General features: G+C 44.3%; 1 protein-coding gene across 1 annotated transcript in view; it reads left to right on the top strand.

Moving 5' to 3' along the window:
- Window positions 1-17,911, top strand: part of TMEM132C (transmembrane protein 132C) — a 399,704-nt gene that overhangs the window by 243,025 nt on the left and 138,768 nt on the right. Inside the window, exon 3 of the mRNA XM_047761948.1 lies at window positions 12,965-13,111. Coding sequence (XP_047617904.1) covers window positions 12,965-13,111 — 147 coding nt within the window. The remainder of the gene's footprint in view (window positions 1-12,964; window positions 13,112-17,911) is intronic.

The raw sequence follows: 17,911 nt of genomic DNA, 5'->3' as shown, positions 1-17,911 counted from the left end.
ACTCTCACCGTCATCAGTTTCACACTACCAATGTGATAACACTGAACACAGAGTTGAGAAGTGGTGTGCAGTAGCACTCCGTTAAATAGAACTTCCTCCACAGACATATGTCAACGAACCTCTAGAGCTTAGATCATTGTAAATTGTAGCAAAATAATTAAGGAGTTATGAGTTTTGAGTCCTGATTGCCCTTATTTTCTTTTTTCTGTCTTTCTTTTTTTTTTTTTTTGGTCTGTTTAGGGCCGCACCCATGGGATATGAAGGTTTCCAGGCTAGGGATCTGATTGGAACTGTAGCTGCCAGCCTACACCAGAGCCACAGCAATGCAGGATCCAAGCTTCGTCTTCAACCTACACCACAGCTCACGGCAATGCCAGATCCTTAACCCACTGAGTGAGGCCAGGGATCAAACCGGAGTCCTCATGGATGCTAGTCAGGTTCGCTAACCGCTGAGCCACAACAGGAACTCTGGCCTTTGTTTTCTTTTCTTTTTTTCTTTTTTTTTTTTTTGGCTTTTTGGCTTTTTGCCATTTCTTGGGCCGCTTCCGCGGCACATGGAGGTTCCCAGGCTAGAGGTCTAATCAGAGCTGTAGCTGCCGGCCTACACCAGAGCCACAGCAACATGGGATCTGAGCCACGTCTGCAACCTATAGCACAGCTCACGGCAATGCCGGATTGTTAACCCACTGAGCAAGGTCAGGGGTCAAACCCGCAACCTCATGGTTCCTAGTCGGATTCGTTAACCACTGCGCCACGACAGGAACTCCCTGACTTTGTTTTCTAATGTAGATCATTCCACTGTAGGTTTATCTCATTTGCATCTGAATAATTGCTGTGTTTAACCACCTGCTTGCTGAATTCCTGCAAATTTAACAGCCAGCTGACCACTGGTTTATGCTGACCAGCCTGAAGTTTCAAAGAAAACCATGGCAGTAGTAGGCGATGGATTGAGTTTCTTTCAGAACAAATCTGTGAACATTGGCACTTATTTTATGAATGAACGGCTCCTGTGCCAAAGTTTGCAACAGAAGAAGCAAGGAGCCCATTGCCTGAGACCAGAACAGGAAACAAGGAAATAACGGAGCTTGAAACAGCAACAGTGCTTAGGAAACCCCAGTGTTCTCTGAGTACCCACCTTGGCTTCCAACATTTGATCAATTGCCGATAAAGGAATTTTCACGGACACCCAAGATCAAAGGCAAATTTGAGGCCGAAAAAGGTAATGACCAAAAAGGGACAGTATTTGCTAAGCTAAACAGAAGAGGAAACAAATAGTCCATTGGAAAACCGTTTGATTTGCAGCTGTTTTCAGGCACATCCCAGAGAGGTGAGGAGCAGTGTTTCAGGTGAACTGGCCCCCCATGGCCACTGTCGATGAGGGAGTAAGGCATTCTATATACAGAGGAACGAGCCACGTTACAGTGGCCACACACACAATCTTTTTTTGGAAACTGCAATGGTGACAATTGGAGAGTTTTCACAGGCACACATGCAGATGCAAACACACTACTTTTGAGAAATCGCAGTGATGACCACTGGAACATTTTTCTGCATCCTTGGAACCACTCTTGCCTCTTCATTTCCTGGGACCTCCTAGGGTCCTGATCTGGGAAAGGCACTGTCTCCCTTTCCCTCCCTGGGGCAGGGGGCGGGGGTAACTCAGCTGTCCCCATCTCAGTGAATTGCTGGTGGGATGGGGTGATGGTTCTAGATGATGGACAGGGAGACAGCAGTTCTTATGCTACTAAGAAGAAAACAGTGGAGTTCCTGTTGTGGCTCAGCGGAAATGAATATGACTAGTATCCAGGACTCAGGTTCGATCCCTGGCCTCGCTCAGTGGGTTAAGGATCTGGTGTTGCTGTGAGCTGTGGTGTAGGCCAGCAGCTGTAGCTACAATTAGAACCTTAGCCTGGGAACCTCCATATGCGGCGAGTGCAGCCCTAAAAAGCAAAAAAGAAAACTCTGTATTTTTAAAATTATATGTATATGGGAGCTTCTCCAAGTGTGATGTGCATGCTTATGGCAAAAGATGCTATTTTATGAGATTCATGAACAGACATGTTTTTTACATTTGTCACCATGTGTTTATTTTAACGGGCATTTAGAAAAAGGGGTTTCTTTTTTATTTGCAGTAGTCACACATAGTTTCTTTTTGAAATTAATTTGCTTACGTAAGAAAAAGGGAGGGGGATATCTCTTTTAAAGAAAAATATTAAATGGTATTACAGAACATGAAAGGAAATGTCAGCAAGTTGAAGGTGGGATTTGGGGAAACCCAGGTGGATGGTTCACATGGATCTAACCTCAGGTGAGCAACTAATCATCCCCTGATACCCAGGGTAGCCACTTTGACTCAAGGAAGTGAGTAGAACAATGAGTACCAGAGTCATTTTACTTATATACAGACCCTGATCCCAGACAGATGTTTTCTCTCTCTCTTTTTATTTTTCCTTTTTTTTTGCCACAGCCATGGCATATAGAAGTTCCCAGGCCGGGGATGAAATCCGAGCCACAGCTGCGACTTATGCCACAGCTGTGATAACGCCGAATCCTTAACCCACTGCATCAGGCCAGGGATTGAACCCGCACCACCACAGAGACAGTGTCAGATCCTTAACCTGCTGCACCACAGTGGAAACTCTTGAAAATGTTTTCCCTTAAGTGCTTGGAAGTACCAGAAATCCCCAGCCTATTTTCTCTGCCCTATTCGCTTCATAGGACTTGTCAGATTACCTGGTGAATGTGGATATAAATTTATGAATCTTTATTATCATGGAAGGGCCAACCATCAGTGGACTATGCCTTTATGTACAGCCTGCCCCACTTGCAAAGTGCCATCTAGAAGCTAGTAGGCACACATGGCAGGAGGCTTCCCCACTGCCACACCCACAGTGATATTGGTGGAGAGTGTGGAACAGCTGACTGGATGCAGTGGGCATTGATTGCTCTGCTCGTTTGGAGATGTCGAGGTTTTGCTTCATGGCAATTCCATGTAGGGGGCCAGGCCAGGGGTGGCTGGCTTCCTAACTTTGTTCTAGCTAGACCTGCTTGGAAAGTGCATAGCAGACAGACCCTGAAGCGAAGTGAGACATGTAGAGACAGACATTTATCATAAAGAGATTTCTCTGACCTTCCTCTCCATCCATTTGATCTTTTGTAGAGGGAGGAAGTCCATAGACACAGGGTGCAGGTGAACCCTTTTATCTGCATTACTCAAAGATGAACAAACCTTTCATGCTCTGATGTGGACAACTCATTCATTGCTTTCCCCCTGCTGTGTGGTTCATATTGCCAGTTGTATAAGCATGCTGCTGGTGATTGCTCTGGGGTGCCGTCTGTATTTCCAAGGACAAAGGAAATTAACAATATTCATTCCATGGCAGAGAAAGGTTAGGACCCAAAGTTTGCATCTTTCATAAAGGTCTCTAAGGAAAGAATGCATGAAAGATTCCAGTAATGAAGCATCTAGTCTGACCTAGAAAACTGACCATCTGCCTGGGTAGGTATCAGCTACTTTGGTCCTCACCTTAGGATAAGAATATGCCTACTCACTGCTAAGAGGGGCCATATCAACCAGTGACTTGCAGCCAAGGATGGTTTAATCCCCATAAGACATTTGGTAATGTCTGGGGACATTTTTGGTTGTCACAACTGGGGCAGGATGCTACTGGCATCTGAGTAGAAGCAGCAGAATCTCCGCTTTCTCCATCTGCTAGAGAAAACTCTGCTTTTAAAGGGCAGGTGTTTCTCTGTCTGACTTACTTCACTCAGTATGAGAATCTCTAGTTGCATCCATATTGCTGCAAATGGCATTATTTCATTTTTTATGGCTGCGTAGTATTCCATTGTATATATGTACCACATCTTTTTAATCCATTCATCTGTCAGTGCATATTTAGGTTGTTTCCATGTCTTAGCTATTGTGAATATTGCTTCTATGAACATTGGGGTGCATGTAACTTCTTGAATTATAGTTTTGTCTGGATATATGCCCAGGAGTGGGATTGTTGGATTATTGTTATAATTCTTTTTTTTTTGTCTTTTTTAGAGCTGAACCCTTGGCAAATGGAGGTTCCCAGGCTAGGGGTCTAATCGGAGCTGTAGCTGCCGGCCTACACCATAGCACAGCAACCCCAGATCCGAACTACATCTGCAACCTACACCATAGCTCACGGCAATACCGGATCCTTAACCCACTGAGTGAGGCCAGGGATCAAACCCGCAACCTCATGGTTCCTAGTTGGATTCGTTAACCACTGAGCCACGATGGGAACTCTGTATGTGTTATAATTCTATGTTTAGTTTCCTGATGTAGATGCCCAGGAGTGGGGTTGCTGGATAATATGGTATTTCTGTTTCCTGAGGTACCTCCATACTGTTGCCCATAGTGGTTGTACCAATATCACTTACATGTGGAATCTAAAATATGGCATAAATGGGAGTTCCCACTGTGGCTCAGTGGTAATGAACCTGGATAGTATCCCAGAGGATGTGGGTTCGATCACTACCCTGGCTCAGTGGGTTAAAGAATTCAACATAGCTGTGGCAGTGGCTATAGCATAGACCAGCAGCTACAGGTCCAATTCAACCCCTGGCCTGGGAACTTCCATACGCTGTGGGTGCAGCCCTAAAAATAAAGGCAAAAAAATAAAGATAAAAATAAAGACTAAAAAATTTTTTTAAAATAAAATATGGCACAAATGAACCTATCTACAAAACAGAAAGAGGTTCATAGGCATAGAGAATAGACTTGTGGTTGCCAAGAGAGAGGAGGGGGGGGAGTGGAGTGGACTGGGATTTTGGGGTGGGTAGATGCAAACTATTCCATTTAGAATGGATAAGTAATGAGGTCCTGCCTTACAGCACAGGGAGTTATATCCAATCTCTTGGGATAGAACATGATGGGAGATACCATGAGAAAAAGAATGTGTGTGTGTGTGTATATATATATATATATATATATATATATATGACTGGATCACTTTGTTGTACCACAGAAATTGGCACAACACTGTAAATCAACTATACTTCAGTTTTTAGAAAATGAAAAAAAAAAGATATATGATGAAATCAGACCTCCCTATGTAAAGATTAACTGGTTTGGGACCTTAATTCCCAACTGCAAAATCCCTTAACAGCAAGGTTAGGGTTTGAATAACCAGGAACAGGAACTGTGGGTGGCGTCTATAGAATTCTATCTACCACAGGGCCTTTGTAGCAGACTTTCCCTACTGGAAGTGGGCTCCCCCTTCGTCATCCACATGGTACTCCCATACCTTCTCTCAATCTTTGCTCAAATGCCCCTCTTCAGAGTGGCCTTCCCCAGCCACCCTGCTCAAACTTAAACCTCCCTTACCCCACCCCGTATTCTCTCCCCAGCTTTATCTTCCCCCATAACCTTTGCCAGCATGTGACATGCTGTTTGTCTTGCTTATGTTTGGGTTCATTGTCTCTCTCTCTCTCAACTCCGGGGGCGGGGGGCTCTTCCAAGAGAAGAAAGTGGGCTCCCTGGATATTCGTCAGCAAGAACAGCTTTTAGTGCTTGTGACACGTTCAAATGGTGCTTGCTGAATGAGGAAACATCACAATGGGTTAAAAAGCAGAAATTCAGATTTTCGTATACAAGCTTTTGGATTTTATTTCAATGTTGGCTACTGTATTCATTTGCTAGAGCTGCCATAAAAAGCACCTCAAGGGCGTTCCTGCTGTGGTACAATGGGATCTGCAGCATCTCTGGAGTGGGATGCAGGTTCTATCCCTGGCCTGGCACAGTGGGTTAAGGATCTGGCATTGCCACAACTGCAGGGTAGGTCACAACCACGGCTCGGATCTGATCCCTGGCCTAAGAACTCCATATACTGCAGGCGGCTCGTGGTGCAGTGGTTGATGAATCCGACTAGGAACCATGAGGTCGCAGGTTCAATCCCTGGCCTTGCTCAGTGGGTTAAGGATCCGGCGTTGCCATGAGCTGTGGTGTAGGTCGAAAACGCAGTTCGGATCCTGCGTTGCTGTGGCTCTGGCGTAGGCCAGCGGCTACAGCTCCGATTGGACCCCTACCCTGGGAACCTCCATATGCCGAGGGAAGCAGCCCTAGAAAAGGCAAAAAGACAAAACAAACAAACAAAACACTCCTAGGAGTTCCCTGGTGTCCTAGCAGTTAAGGATCTAGCATTGTCACTGCTGTGACACTGGTTCGATTCCTGGCCCGCGAACTTCCTCGTGCCGCAGGCGCAGCCAAAAAAATTTTTTCAATTAATTAAAAATTTTAAAAAGTACCCCAGACTGAGTGGCTTAAATAACAGATGTGCTGTCTCTCAGTTCTGGAGGCTGCAAGTCCAAAATCAAGATAAGGGCAGATTTGGGTTCTAAGAGTTCTGAGGGAGGATCTGCCCTGGGCCTCTCCCCTTGGCTCATAGACAGCCATGTCCATCTTCACATGGCATTCCCCTGTCTGGTGTCTGTTATAAATTTCCCCTTCTTGCAGCAACATGATGGAACTAGGGACTCTCACACTAAGTGAAATAAGTCAGAAAGAGAAAGACAAAATACCATACGATATCACTTATATCTGGAATCTAACATACGGCACCTTTCCACAGAAAAAATAATGGACATGAAGAAGAGACTTGTGGTTGCCAAGGGGAAGGGGGAGGGAGTGCGATGGCCTGGGAGGTAAGGTTAGGAGATGCAGACTGTTGCCTTTGGAGTGGCTAAGCAATGAGATCCTGCTGTATGGCACCAGGAACTCTATCCAATCACTTGTGATGGAACATGATGGAGGATAAGATGAGAAAAAGAATGTATGTGTATATGTATGACCGAGCCACTTTGCTGAACAGCAGAAATTGACAGACCATTGTAAACCAACTATAATAGAAAAAAATTAAAATCTTAAAGTAAATAAATAAATAATATATAAGCCATTTCCCCCTTCATATAAGGTACCAGTTGTTCTGAATTGGAGTTCATTCCAATTCCTTGGCCTGTATTCCCTCTATAAAGGCCCTAAGCCATGGAAGGTCACACTCTGAGGAACTGGGGGTTAGGAGTTCAGCGTCTGAATTTGGAAGGAAATATGATTCAACTCAATAGAAACTGCTTCTATGTTTCCTTTTTTTTAACCTATGCTAACAGTCCTGTTGAGCCCCTCACCAGACTCAGCCTTACAGGGCCAGAGACCACATGGTACCTGGCCTCCTCCTGTACCCCTCCTCAAGACACAGATTGGGATGGAAATGTTCTAAAATTAGATTGTGATGATAGTTGTACAACCATAAATATGAAAATCATTGAATTATTAAAAAAAAAACACACACACACAGAACAAACCTATAATGGAACATAACCTGAAAAAAAAATCTCTATGCTATACCCCTGAAACTGATACAATATTATAAATCAACTATGCTCCAATTAATTCATTAATTAATTAAAACAAGCTTGCCTTTAAAAAAAAAAAAAAAGATGCACAGATGCTCGCACAGGCATCTCAGTGGCTTTGAGAAAGTCCCAGAGAGAGCATTTCACATGGCAATTATAACTGACCCCGAGATGGATGGCTTGGAGGATGGAAATTAGGCTTCCTGCATTCAGAATTTGTACCGAACATTGATTTTCTTTAAGGAATATTTAATCATCCCTTTATTACACCTGAGTCAGGCACATTTTGAAAAGAGGAGGAATTTTAATCACTAAAAAAACTGAATAGTAGCATCAATTATAAACATGTGGCATGAGCCGACTCAGGTACACCGGAACAAGACAGGAGGCACCACCACGGGCCAGCCCACACCTGAATCCTGTGCATCCATCCCAGAATCCAGCATCCCGGCATCCCAGCATCCAGCATCCCGGCATCCCAGCATCCAGTATGGTGCCTGCCAGGAAAAGTCGGTACTCAACATGAATGTGATCGACGAAAAATGATACGTTGGCATTATTCATTTTTGTCTCTGAGAATCTGAAACCATCTCTCTGACCACTAGAGACAGTAGTCTCACATACTGGGGACCACCGAACTATGGCCATCCCCTAGGGATAGATGATAAGAAAGAGCAGAGATCAACTGAGTGATTTGCCCAAGGTCGTAGAGCTCATCACAGCAGAGACAGGACCAGAGCTGGGTTTCCTGCGTCTGGTGCACTGTCTTCCCCTCCATAATGGATGCTGAGAAAGGGCTGCTCTCACATCACCACCCACGAACGTGCACTAGCGTCTTCCCTAGAAACCAGGCATCCCCAAATTTTATCCTCCAATCCCATTGTATGTTAACTCTCTCATTACAAAACTTCTGGTCCTAGTGATAGGGATGGTCAAATCCTAATCTGGGTTTTGGCTGGGATTGGGTCCCAATCTGGGTTCTGGCTAGGTTCAGGCCATTAGTGCTGTCAGTTTCACTAGGACCCAAATTCCTGCAACAGCTAGTTCCCTGACTTAGACAGGAACATCCACTGACCTCATCAAAGAAAACACCTAATTAACAAAATCAGCTTTTTTAAAAGCTGTGCCTTCCCTCCATCCCCGAGGCTCAACGTCCCACCCCACTCAGCGATGAAACCAGCCACTGCACCAGCCAACAAGAATCCTCCGATTTTCTTGAACTGTGAAGTGGAAAGAACAATTTGTAGCTTCAGTGAAACCTGGAGTCTTGAGCACAATCCAGATGCAGCCAAACTGAATTTCAATCACAGTCACATTTCCTGAGGCAGTCACTGTGGGCCACTGAGGTGGGAGGTTCCCTTGCTTGAGGACAAAGAGGGGGTTTCACATGCTAATGTGTCAGGCTTACCTGGGTCTCCTCCTGGCCTGGGTGGCAAGGGTGTTTTAGCAAAATCATTTTGCAAATCACTTAAAAGTAAGATTGGGAAGGGAGTTCCCTTGTCGTGGCGCAGTGGTTAACGAATCCAACTAGGAACCATGAGGTTGCAGGTTCGATCCCTGGCCTTGCTCAGTGGGTTAAGGATCCGGCGTTGCCATGAGCTGTGGTGTAGGTCGAAAACGCAGTTCGGATCCTGCGTTGCTGTGGCTGTGGCGTGGGCTGGCAGCTACAGCTCCGATTGGACCCCTACCCTGGGAACCTCCATATGCCGAGGGAAGCAGCCCTAGAAAAGGCAAAAAGACAAAAAATAACATAAAGTAAGATTGGGAAGAACTTTCTAAAGAAAGAAGGTTTGTTCCTGCCACTGATGTGCTTTTGCTGCTGGGGGTGTCAGGGTGTGTGGGGGAGGTGACGCTGATTTGAATGGAGAAGTGGTTTATCACCACCACCTCCCACCCACTTGGTGCCTTCCTAGTAACCGCCTGGTTGCTTGGCCATGTCTAGCCTGTTAACAATTCACAAGGACTCATCTCCACCCTGTGAGGTTAGGAGGGCAGGTGTGTGTGTGCGCTTTTTTAAGCTGTTCCTTTCATAAGATATAACTCAGCCTGAATTTAAGAAGTCGAATAGCTCTGCAGAGTTTGTTGGTAAGAACTGTATGTACATTCTAAAAAGGGGCAAAATGACGGCGCTAGAGAACAGAGCCGTCTGTCAAGGCTGAGCGGTGGGTGGTGGGCGTGTCTAATAAGAAGTAACTTTAGGGAGGATCTTTATGGCGATGAAATTCTTCTGTATTCTGATCGTGATGACTGCAGTCTACACACGTGATGTGATTTTATAGAACTAGATACCCCCCCCCCCAAAAAATGCACATAACAGACAGAGAGAACAGACTTTTGGTTGCCACGGGGGTGGAGGGATGGACTGGGAGTTTGGGATTAACAGAGGCAAACTATGTATAGGATGCATAAACAACAAGGTCCTACTGTAGAGCACAGGGAACTCTAGTTAATATACTGTGATAAACCGTAATGGAAAAGAATATTTAAAAAGAATGTATATCCCTGAATCATGTTGTTGAACAGCAGAAATTAGCACATTGTAAATCAATTATACTTCAATAAAATAATTTTTTTAAAGTGCACTGAAAACAAGAAAAATCTAAACAAGTTCTGAACTTAGTTCATAGCCGTGGCAGTTTCCAGGTTTTGGCAACATACAGTGGTGACCTAAGACAGTATCACTGGGGAAGGTATATAAGAATTCTTTGGGGAGTTCCCATTGTGGCTCAGGGGTTACGAACCTGACTAGTATCCATGAGGATGAGGGTTGGATCCCTGGCCTTGCTCAGTGGATTAAGGATCTGGTGTTGCCGTGAGCTGTGGCGTAGGTGGAAGACGCAGCTCAGATCTGGCATGGCTGTGGCTGTGGCGTAGGCTGGTGGCTGTAGTTCAGATTCGACCTCTAACCTAGGAACTTCCGCATGCTGCAGGTGTGACCCTCCCCCCCAAAAAAGCAAAAAAATGGGGGTAAGGATATCTCTTCTCCCCAACTTCTTTCTGTGTCTGCAGCCCTCCAATATAATCATATTTTGTCTAGATTAACAGCCACTATTTAACATATTACAAGTATGTATACTCATCACAACAAAATCAAGTATTAAATGATGATGATTTTTCCTTTTCTGATGTTTTACCATCAGAATTAAAAACAAATTTGGTGGTTTTTTTTTTTTTCATTTTTCTTCCTTTTTTGTGTGTTTAGCTCTTATTTATTCCCAAACCCTTTCTGATAATCTAGGTCTCCTTTCAGAATATTTTCACCTTGAATTTATTAGGAAATTTCCAGTTTCCCAAAGACATCAATAGCGAAGTCTTCTTTGTGCTGGTACTTGACTGTAATTGGGGACCTCTCTTAAACCTTCCGTTCATCTCTGTCACATGTTGGATCTTTGTTTCCTGCGTCTTGTGATTTTTTTTGGTCTATATTTACCCCCTTTTATTTTTTTGAAGTTCCCGGGCCAGGGATTGAACCTGAGCCTCAGCAGAGACCCAAGCCGCTGCTGTGACAATGCCAGATCCTAAACCAGCTACACCCCCAGGGAACTCTGCCGCCTTGTTTGATGGACCTCATCTTCAAGTAGTTTTCTGAGAAAGGGCGTAGGAAGTACATTGGTGGAAAACTTTCCTATCCAGAAACATTTTCCTCATTTTTAGGCTGGATATTGATTAGGAGGTCGGAAATCCTTTCCCTCTGATTTTTTGAAATATTTGTCATCCCTTCTGGTTCCCAAAGAGACTCTTGTGAATTCTGAGTCCATTCTAATCCCAGATCCTTCCTTCAGCCTGGAGGATTGCAGAATTCACCTCTCTGTACCCAGAATCCTGAACTGTACAGACCCTGTGCCTCGGGGCAGGTCTCTTTTTACTCACAATGTTCCTCACCCAGGAGACCCTTCCAGTCTGGATACGCCCGTCCTGTCATTTGGGGAAACTTCTTGAAGTTCTTCATGATGACCCCTACTCCCTCGTCTGTGTGCTTTTTATATTGTCAGGATGTTGAACCTCAAATTAATCCTCTTGGTTTATCTTCTCTCCTGTCTTCTATTTCATTGTGTTTTTTCCCCTCTGCTTCCTGGGACAAATATCCTCAACTCTATCCATCAACCATGCCACTGACTTTCCATTACTGCTGCAATGTTTTTAATTTCCAAAGGCCCATTTTTCCCCTTTAATTTAAAAAAAAAAATTTTTTTAATTAATTTACTTTTTAAGGCCACATGCGCAGCATGTAGAAGTTCCCAGGCTAGGAGTCGAATCGGAGCTGCAGTTGCTGGCCTACACCACAGCCACAGCTATGCCAGATCTGAGCCACGTCTGCAACCTACACCACAGCTAGTGGCGACACTGGCTCCTTAACCCATTGAGTGAGGCCAGGGATCGATCCCATATCCTCAAGGATACTCGTCGGGTTCGTTTCCCCTGAGCCACAACGGGAACTCCTGGACTTTTTTAAAAAATAGTGATCTGTGTTTGTTTCATGATTGCAGTATCTCTCTGATTGTTCCATAATTGTGATGACTATGGTTTTTGTTAATTAGGGTCTTTCCTGCCTAGGCTCTATTTCCTACACATTGCGTTTGTTTTTGTTGTTTGTTTTGCCTGTTTTGTTGCCTATGTCATGTAGAAACTTTTCTCAGTGTCCTAAGAGTCTTGACTCTTGTTTGCTCATATAAAAGAAAGTGAGGGGCTGAAAATCCCTTAGAAGCTGAGTCGACAGGTGGGAATGGCTGAGTGTAAGCGTCACTGACAGGTAACCTGGCTGGCTGGTTGGAGAGGTACCAGCCTCCGTACCAAATACTCTAGAATTTGATGTTTTTCCTGGAGGATCAATGTCCAGCGTTGGGGGTAAAGGCCTAGAAAGCTCACTGTTCAGTATCTGTACTATCACTTAATGACTCTATGTTTTCAGCAAGGTAACCCAAGTCTCAAATTTTCATGGAACTCTGGGCTCAACATGGAGTCTGTCTGTCACCCTGTTACGGTGAAAAGGAAGAGCATTTGCATCTGGCTTCATAAACACACTTTTAGCTGATCCTCCTTATTTTCATCCTCATTGATTCCCCTTTTTAGTGACTCCTGCCAATGCCTGAGACTGGGGACTTTCTGTGGAAAAACTCTGTTTGTTCCTGGCTTTTCTTGCTGATGACTCACAACTTAGTTTAGACCTTCAGCTCATTCTTTTACTCCCTTGTACATATGCTTCCCGGTCCCCAAATTGCTTGTTGCTACAACTCTCCTCCCCATTGTTATGGATTTTTAAAAATAGTCCTGAAGTTCCCACCTCGGTGTAGTGGGTTAAGGATCCAGTGCTGTCCCAGCTATGGTGTAGGTCGCAGCTGAGGCTCAGATTCTACCCCTGGCCTGGGAACTTCCACGTGCCATGGTGCACAAAAAAAAGAAATTTAAAAATAAAAATAGTCCCCTAGGCATTCCCATTGTGGCTCAGCTGGTTAAGGACCTGACATAGTCTCCATGAGGATTCAAGTTCCATCCTTGGCCTCACTCAGTGGGTTAAGGATCCAGCATTGTCGCAAAAGCGGAGTCGTTAATCCGTGGCTCACTCTTGCCCTCTTCCTCCCTGCAGAGCCAAGGTCAAGAAGGGGGTGAACATTTTGAGCACGCGGACCAGTGAGCCCCGACAGTGGGACGTCAAGCAGGAGCTGGGAAACGGCGGCAAACACGCCACCACCGCGGTGGTATGCCAGCGCCTGGCTCCTGGCGCGCGCAACAGGTAAGCAGGACCACCTCGTTTCTGCATCGCGACCCTTTTAGTTTCCGCCTAACTGCCTTGCCTTAGACTCACATGAACCAGTGTTTAGCGGAGTTTTTGCATCTTGGCCTAGACATCTGAAGGTGCTTACACCACCTGCAGCACCATCTGGCATCTCTGGCAGCGAGGGCAGGGCCCTGATTCCCAGGGTCTGTTGTTTGGGCTTTTGGAGCAGAGACTAATTAGGACCGTCTATTCTGCTTTGAGGAGGTTTATTCATTCTCTTCACAGTATCCTCGGGTCTTCCCGGCTGTGTCATCTCTGTTGTCCTCCCTTGATTATCAGAGGCTGCTTTCTTTCTTTCTTTCCTTCTTTCTTTTTTTTTTTTTTAATTGGAAGACTTGTTTTTTTGTTTTTTTATTTTAATGATTTTTTTTCCATTATAGCTGGTTTACAGTATTCTGTCAATTTTCTACTGCTGCTTTCTTACAGAGTGTTAGTTTGTCCTTTGCACAAAGGGTGCACTATTGTGATTTATAGTAAGAAATATATATTTGGTTTTCTTTGGTCTTCATCCCTTTTCCTGGCACAGAGCTCCTAAAACCCTTAGAATTTTCTGAGATGAGTGCATAAAGGTACTTTTTTTTTTTTTTAATGTTAAGGTGACTTTTGGAAAGCCTCTCAGGTCACCTTAAGATGCAGGCTGGTTGCCAGGGGAACCAACCACAGGCTTGGGGGACTGGAACATTCAGTCCCGCCCCCTCTGACCTGCACTGGGAGAACCGGGGAACGGAAATTGCAATGGCCGGTGGCCACTGATTTAATCAGTGATGCCTATGTAAGGAACCCAAAGGCTAGGTTTGGGGAGTTTCCGGGCTGGTGATCACATGGAGATTTTGTGGCGCCTGGTGTGTCTGAAGCTCCTCCCCTTTCCCCATTCCCTGCCTTTTGCATCTCTTCCTGAGTTACACCCTCTCATAATAACCAGTCATCTAGTAAGTAAAATGTTTCTCTGAGTTCAGTGAGCTGCTCCAGCGAATTAAGGGAACCCACACAGGGGGTCATTGACACCTTCCGTCTCTAACCAGTTGGTCAGAAGCACAGATAACAACCAGAACTGGCCATGACATCTGAAGGTGGGGGCGATCTTCTGGAACTGAGCCTTAACCTTTGGGATCTGACACTATCTCCCGGGAGATAGAGTGAGAGTCATTTGAATTGTAGGACACCCAGCTGGTGTTGGGGAATTGCTTGGTGGGGCCAGGGAAAGAGGTGCATCAGAATGGGCATCAGAGTCATAAAGGATTAGACTTAGTCTTCACTGAGGAGGAATTTAAAGGCAGGAGCCGACCATGATGCATCAGGATGCGATGTGAGACTCAAGATAATTATGTAACGTAATTGCTGTCTGTGTATAAAAGCAACACATCCTCATTTTAGAATATTTGTAAAAAGTTATTTGAGAAAAAAACAAATACTGTATCAATATCCCTTCTACCTGAGGATAACCCACTACCAACATGTTCGTTCATTTCCTTCCTTGTTTCCTACATAGATAACATTCGTGTGTAGCAAATGTGTAGTAGACTTACTTATTTTACACATTTGGAATCATATGTACACAGATTTCTAACATACTTTCACTTATATCAGTAGCCTCTTCTTTTGACATTAAATATTCCTCAAAAACATTTTAATCATCCATCACACAGATTCAACATTACGTAAATAACACTATCTGTATTTTTGGATATTTAAGTTGTTTCCAAGTTTTACTCTTACAAACAGTGCAGCAGTAAATCACCTTCTGTGTGGATCTTTGTCCACTTCATTTTTGCTTAAGTTGGCTTCTTAGAATCAAAAAGTTCGATGGCTTTTTAGAACTCTTGATACAATCTGCCAGTGTATTTCCCTGTAAAGATTAACACTAAAGGAAGAAATATCCAGTTCCACTATTGGACATATTTTCTTTTTTTTAATTTAAAGAAAAAATTTTTGTTACAGTTGCTTTACTATGTTCTGTCAATTTCTGCTATACAGTAAAGTGACCCAATACATATTCTTTTACTCACATTACCCTCCATCATGTTCTATCACAAGTGATTAGATATAGTTCCCTGTGCTGTACAGCAGGACCTCATTGCTTATCCATTCTCAATGCAATAGTTTGCATCTCCTAACCCCAAACTCCCCGTCCATCCCACTCCCTCCCGCTTCCCTTTGGCAACCATTTTCTTAAATGAACACTTCCAGGCTACTGAGAAAAACTCTGCAAACATTCCACCCAGTCCTTTTACCTGTAACACCCCTTCCTCAGTCATTCCTTCCACTCGTAGCCAGTAAACACATCTGGTGTCCTGAACCGATAACTGAATCAAACACCAGCTTTCACCATCATTAGAAGGATTGTTTGTATATCTGAAGGGGTGGGGGTAGGTAAGGGCTGGGTGTCCAAGTGTTTCAACCTGAGAAGTCTAGCCAAAAAGAAATGCATGCCTGGGTCCCTTGCTCTCAGCAGGAGAGCAGAGGTCAAATTAAATCTCCTGAATCAAATGCACATAGAAGTCTAATTAACCCACAAGATTAGTGTCAATTATGCAAAGTAAAGGGAATGTGTTCATTAACAGGCAGTGGATTTGTGTATGTAAATAGTTCTTTAGGCCACTATCAGAAGGCGTCTCAAAGTGAGGGAGAGAAGCCATGCTATGTGGGCGAGGTTTTAAAGAGTCTGGTGGTTTGTTCTGTGTCTTCCAGTTCTGGGGTCAGTTGTGTTTACAGGAAGATGGTAAATAATGTCTCAGTGTCTTAGTAGAGGGGGCTATGGTTCCATCCCAGAGTTTCCTCCTTTTCGAATTCTAGAGATTTTTACTGCCCTGAGTTAGAATCAGGCTGGCCACAAGCTGGGCAGTTGTGAAGGGGCTGGCTATGCCCTGCCTACTCCCACGTTTCTTGGAAGGTAACTGTTGCCTTTGAAGAGGTGTTGATACATCAAGACTGGAATGTGCTAAAAACCAGTACCATACCAGCTTGTGAGAGCTAGCTGGATTGTATGTATCTCCCCGCCCCCCATCCCTTATTCAGTGACTGTCGGTATTTACACCACGGAAATTGGCAAACATCACAAACCATGACTTTTTGCCATTGTTGTTAAGCCTGTTTACCAACACTCCACTGAGGGGTGTCCCCTGCTCTCTCACTGCCTCACCTAGACTTACAGGAAACATTGGTTGGCCCACCTAAGTCTGAGATGCTCTGCACAGTGCCAGATCAGTAGCCATGGTGTCAGATCCCAACCCTTACCTTTAAGGAAAGCAGACTGTGGAGCCTCTGGGACCAACCTGACTGCAACCCATATAAGGGCATTCAATTACCTGTATGGTGCCAACTCCCCAGGGGCAGGAGGGCTTACTCCCCTCTGCCTCTGTTATATTATCTCCCATCATGGTCTATCCTAGGAGACTGGATAGAGTTGCCTGTGCTCTACAGTAGGACCTCAATGCTTATCCAATATAAAGGGAACTGTTTGCATCAACTAACCCCAAACTCCCAGTCCCTCCCACTCCCTCCCCTCTCCTCCTTGGCAACCACAGGTCTGTTCTCTATGTCTGCGAGTCTGTTTCTGTTTTGCAGACAGGTTCATTTGTGCCATACTTTATATTCTGCATATAAATGATATCATATGGTATTTGTCTTTCTCTTTCTGATTTGGTTCACTTAGTATGAGAAACTTCGTTGCATTCCTGTTGCTGCAAATGGCATTATTTCATTCTTTTTAATGGCTGAGTTGTATTCCATTGTGTATATGTACCACATCTTCTTTATCAATTCCTCTGTCAATGGACATTTAGGTTGTTTCCATGTCTTGGTTATTGTGAATCGTGCTTCTGAAACTGACAGTATTAAGGGCCTGAACCTAGCCAGAACACAGATTCGGACTTGAACCCATGTGCCTGGACTTGAGCCCAGCTTAGACCCAGATTGGGACTTGAACTCCTGGTTTTAAATTAGAATCACTCACCCTGTGTCTGGACTCACTGAGGCTCAGGTTCGTCACGTCTCCATGCAGAAGGAATTCAGCAAGAGACAAAGTGATAGGCAAGAAATAGATTTATTAGGATAGGACGCTTGTGAGAGGTGCAAGCAGGCAAGTACAGAAGCGCTGTAGAGGATCTGGTGGGCTACAGTTTTATCATCCCAGGGGAGTAGGGGTCAGAAAAGCCTGCCTCTTCCTTTCTGGGAGCAGCAGCTCCTCCTTAGTATCCTCCTTAGCTACAGCTCCGATTTGACCCCTAGCCTGGGAATTTCAGTAGGCCACAGGTGTGGCCCTAAACAGACAAAAAACAAACCAACCAAAAAAAAGATAAAAAAAGAATGAAGGAGTTTAAAGACCACTTTGGTAATTTTACTATCATTATCATAACTAAAGTTGCTGTTTTAGAAATCAATGTCCTGTATGGGGGAAAAAAAAGATACACTATCTCCAAATAGAGACTTCCTCTTTTTTCTCTTTGTATTAACCTTATGTTTTTCAGTGTCCATACTTCACGCTTATAATCAGAAAAACTCATTCAAAAACACATTTTTGGAGTTCCTTCTGTGACACAGTGGGTTAAGGATCTGGCATTGCTACAGTTGTGGCTCGGATTCAATCCCTGGCCGGGGCATGGCAAAAAAAGAAGAAAAAAAAGAAAAGAAAAAAAAACCACATTTAAAACCCTATATTCCATATCTTATGTAACTATTTCCATTCTTGTGCATATAAATGTCTTTCTCAATTTGGGATCAGCCTGGGATATGTCCCCTTTTGTAATTTTGCGGAAG

This window comes from Phacochoerus africanus, chromosome 15, assembly GCF_016906955.1.
Source record: "Phacochoerus africanus isolate WHEZ1 chromosome 15, ROS_Pafr_v1, whole genome shotgun sequence".
Classification (NCBI taxonomy): Eukaryota; Metazoa; Chordata; class Mammalia; order Artiodactyla; family Suidae; genus Phacochoerus; species Phacochoerus africanus.
The sequence above is the reverse complement of the archived record's forward strand: the minus strand, read 5'-3'. Positions and strand labels throughout refer to the sequence as shown.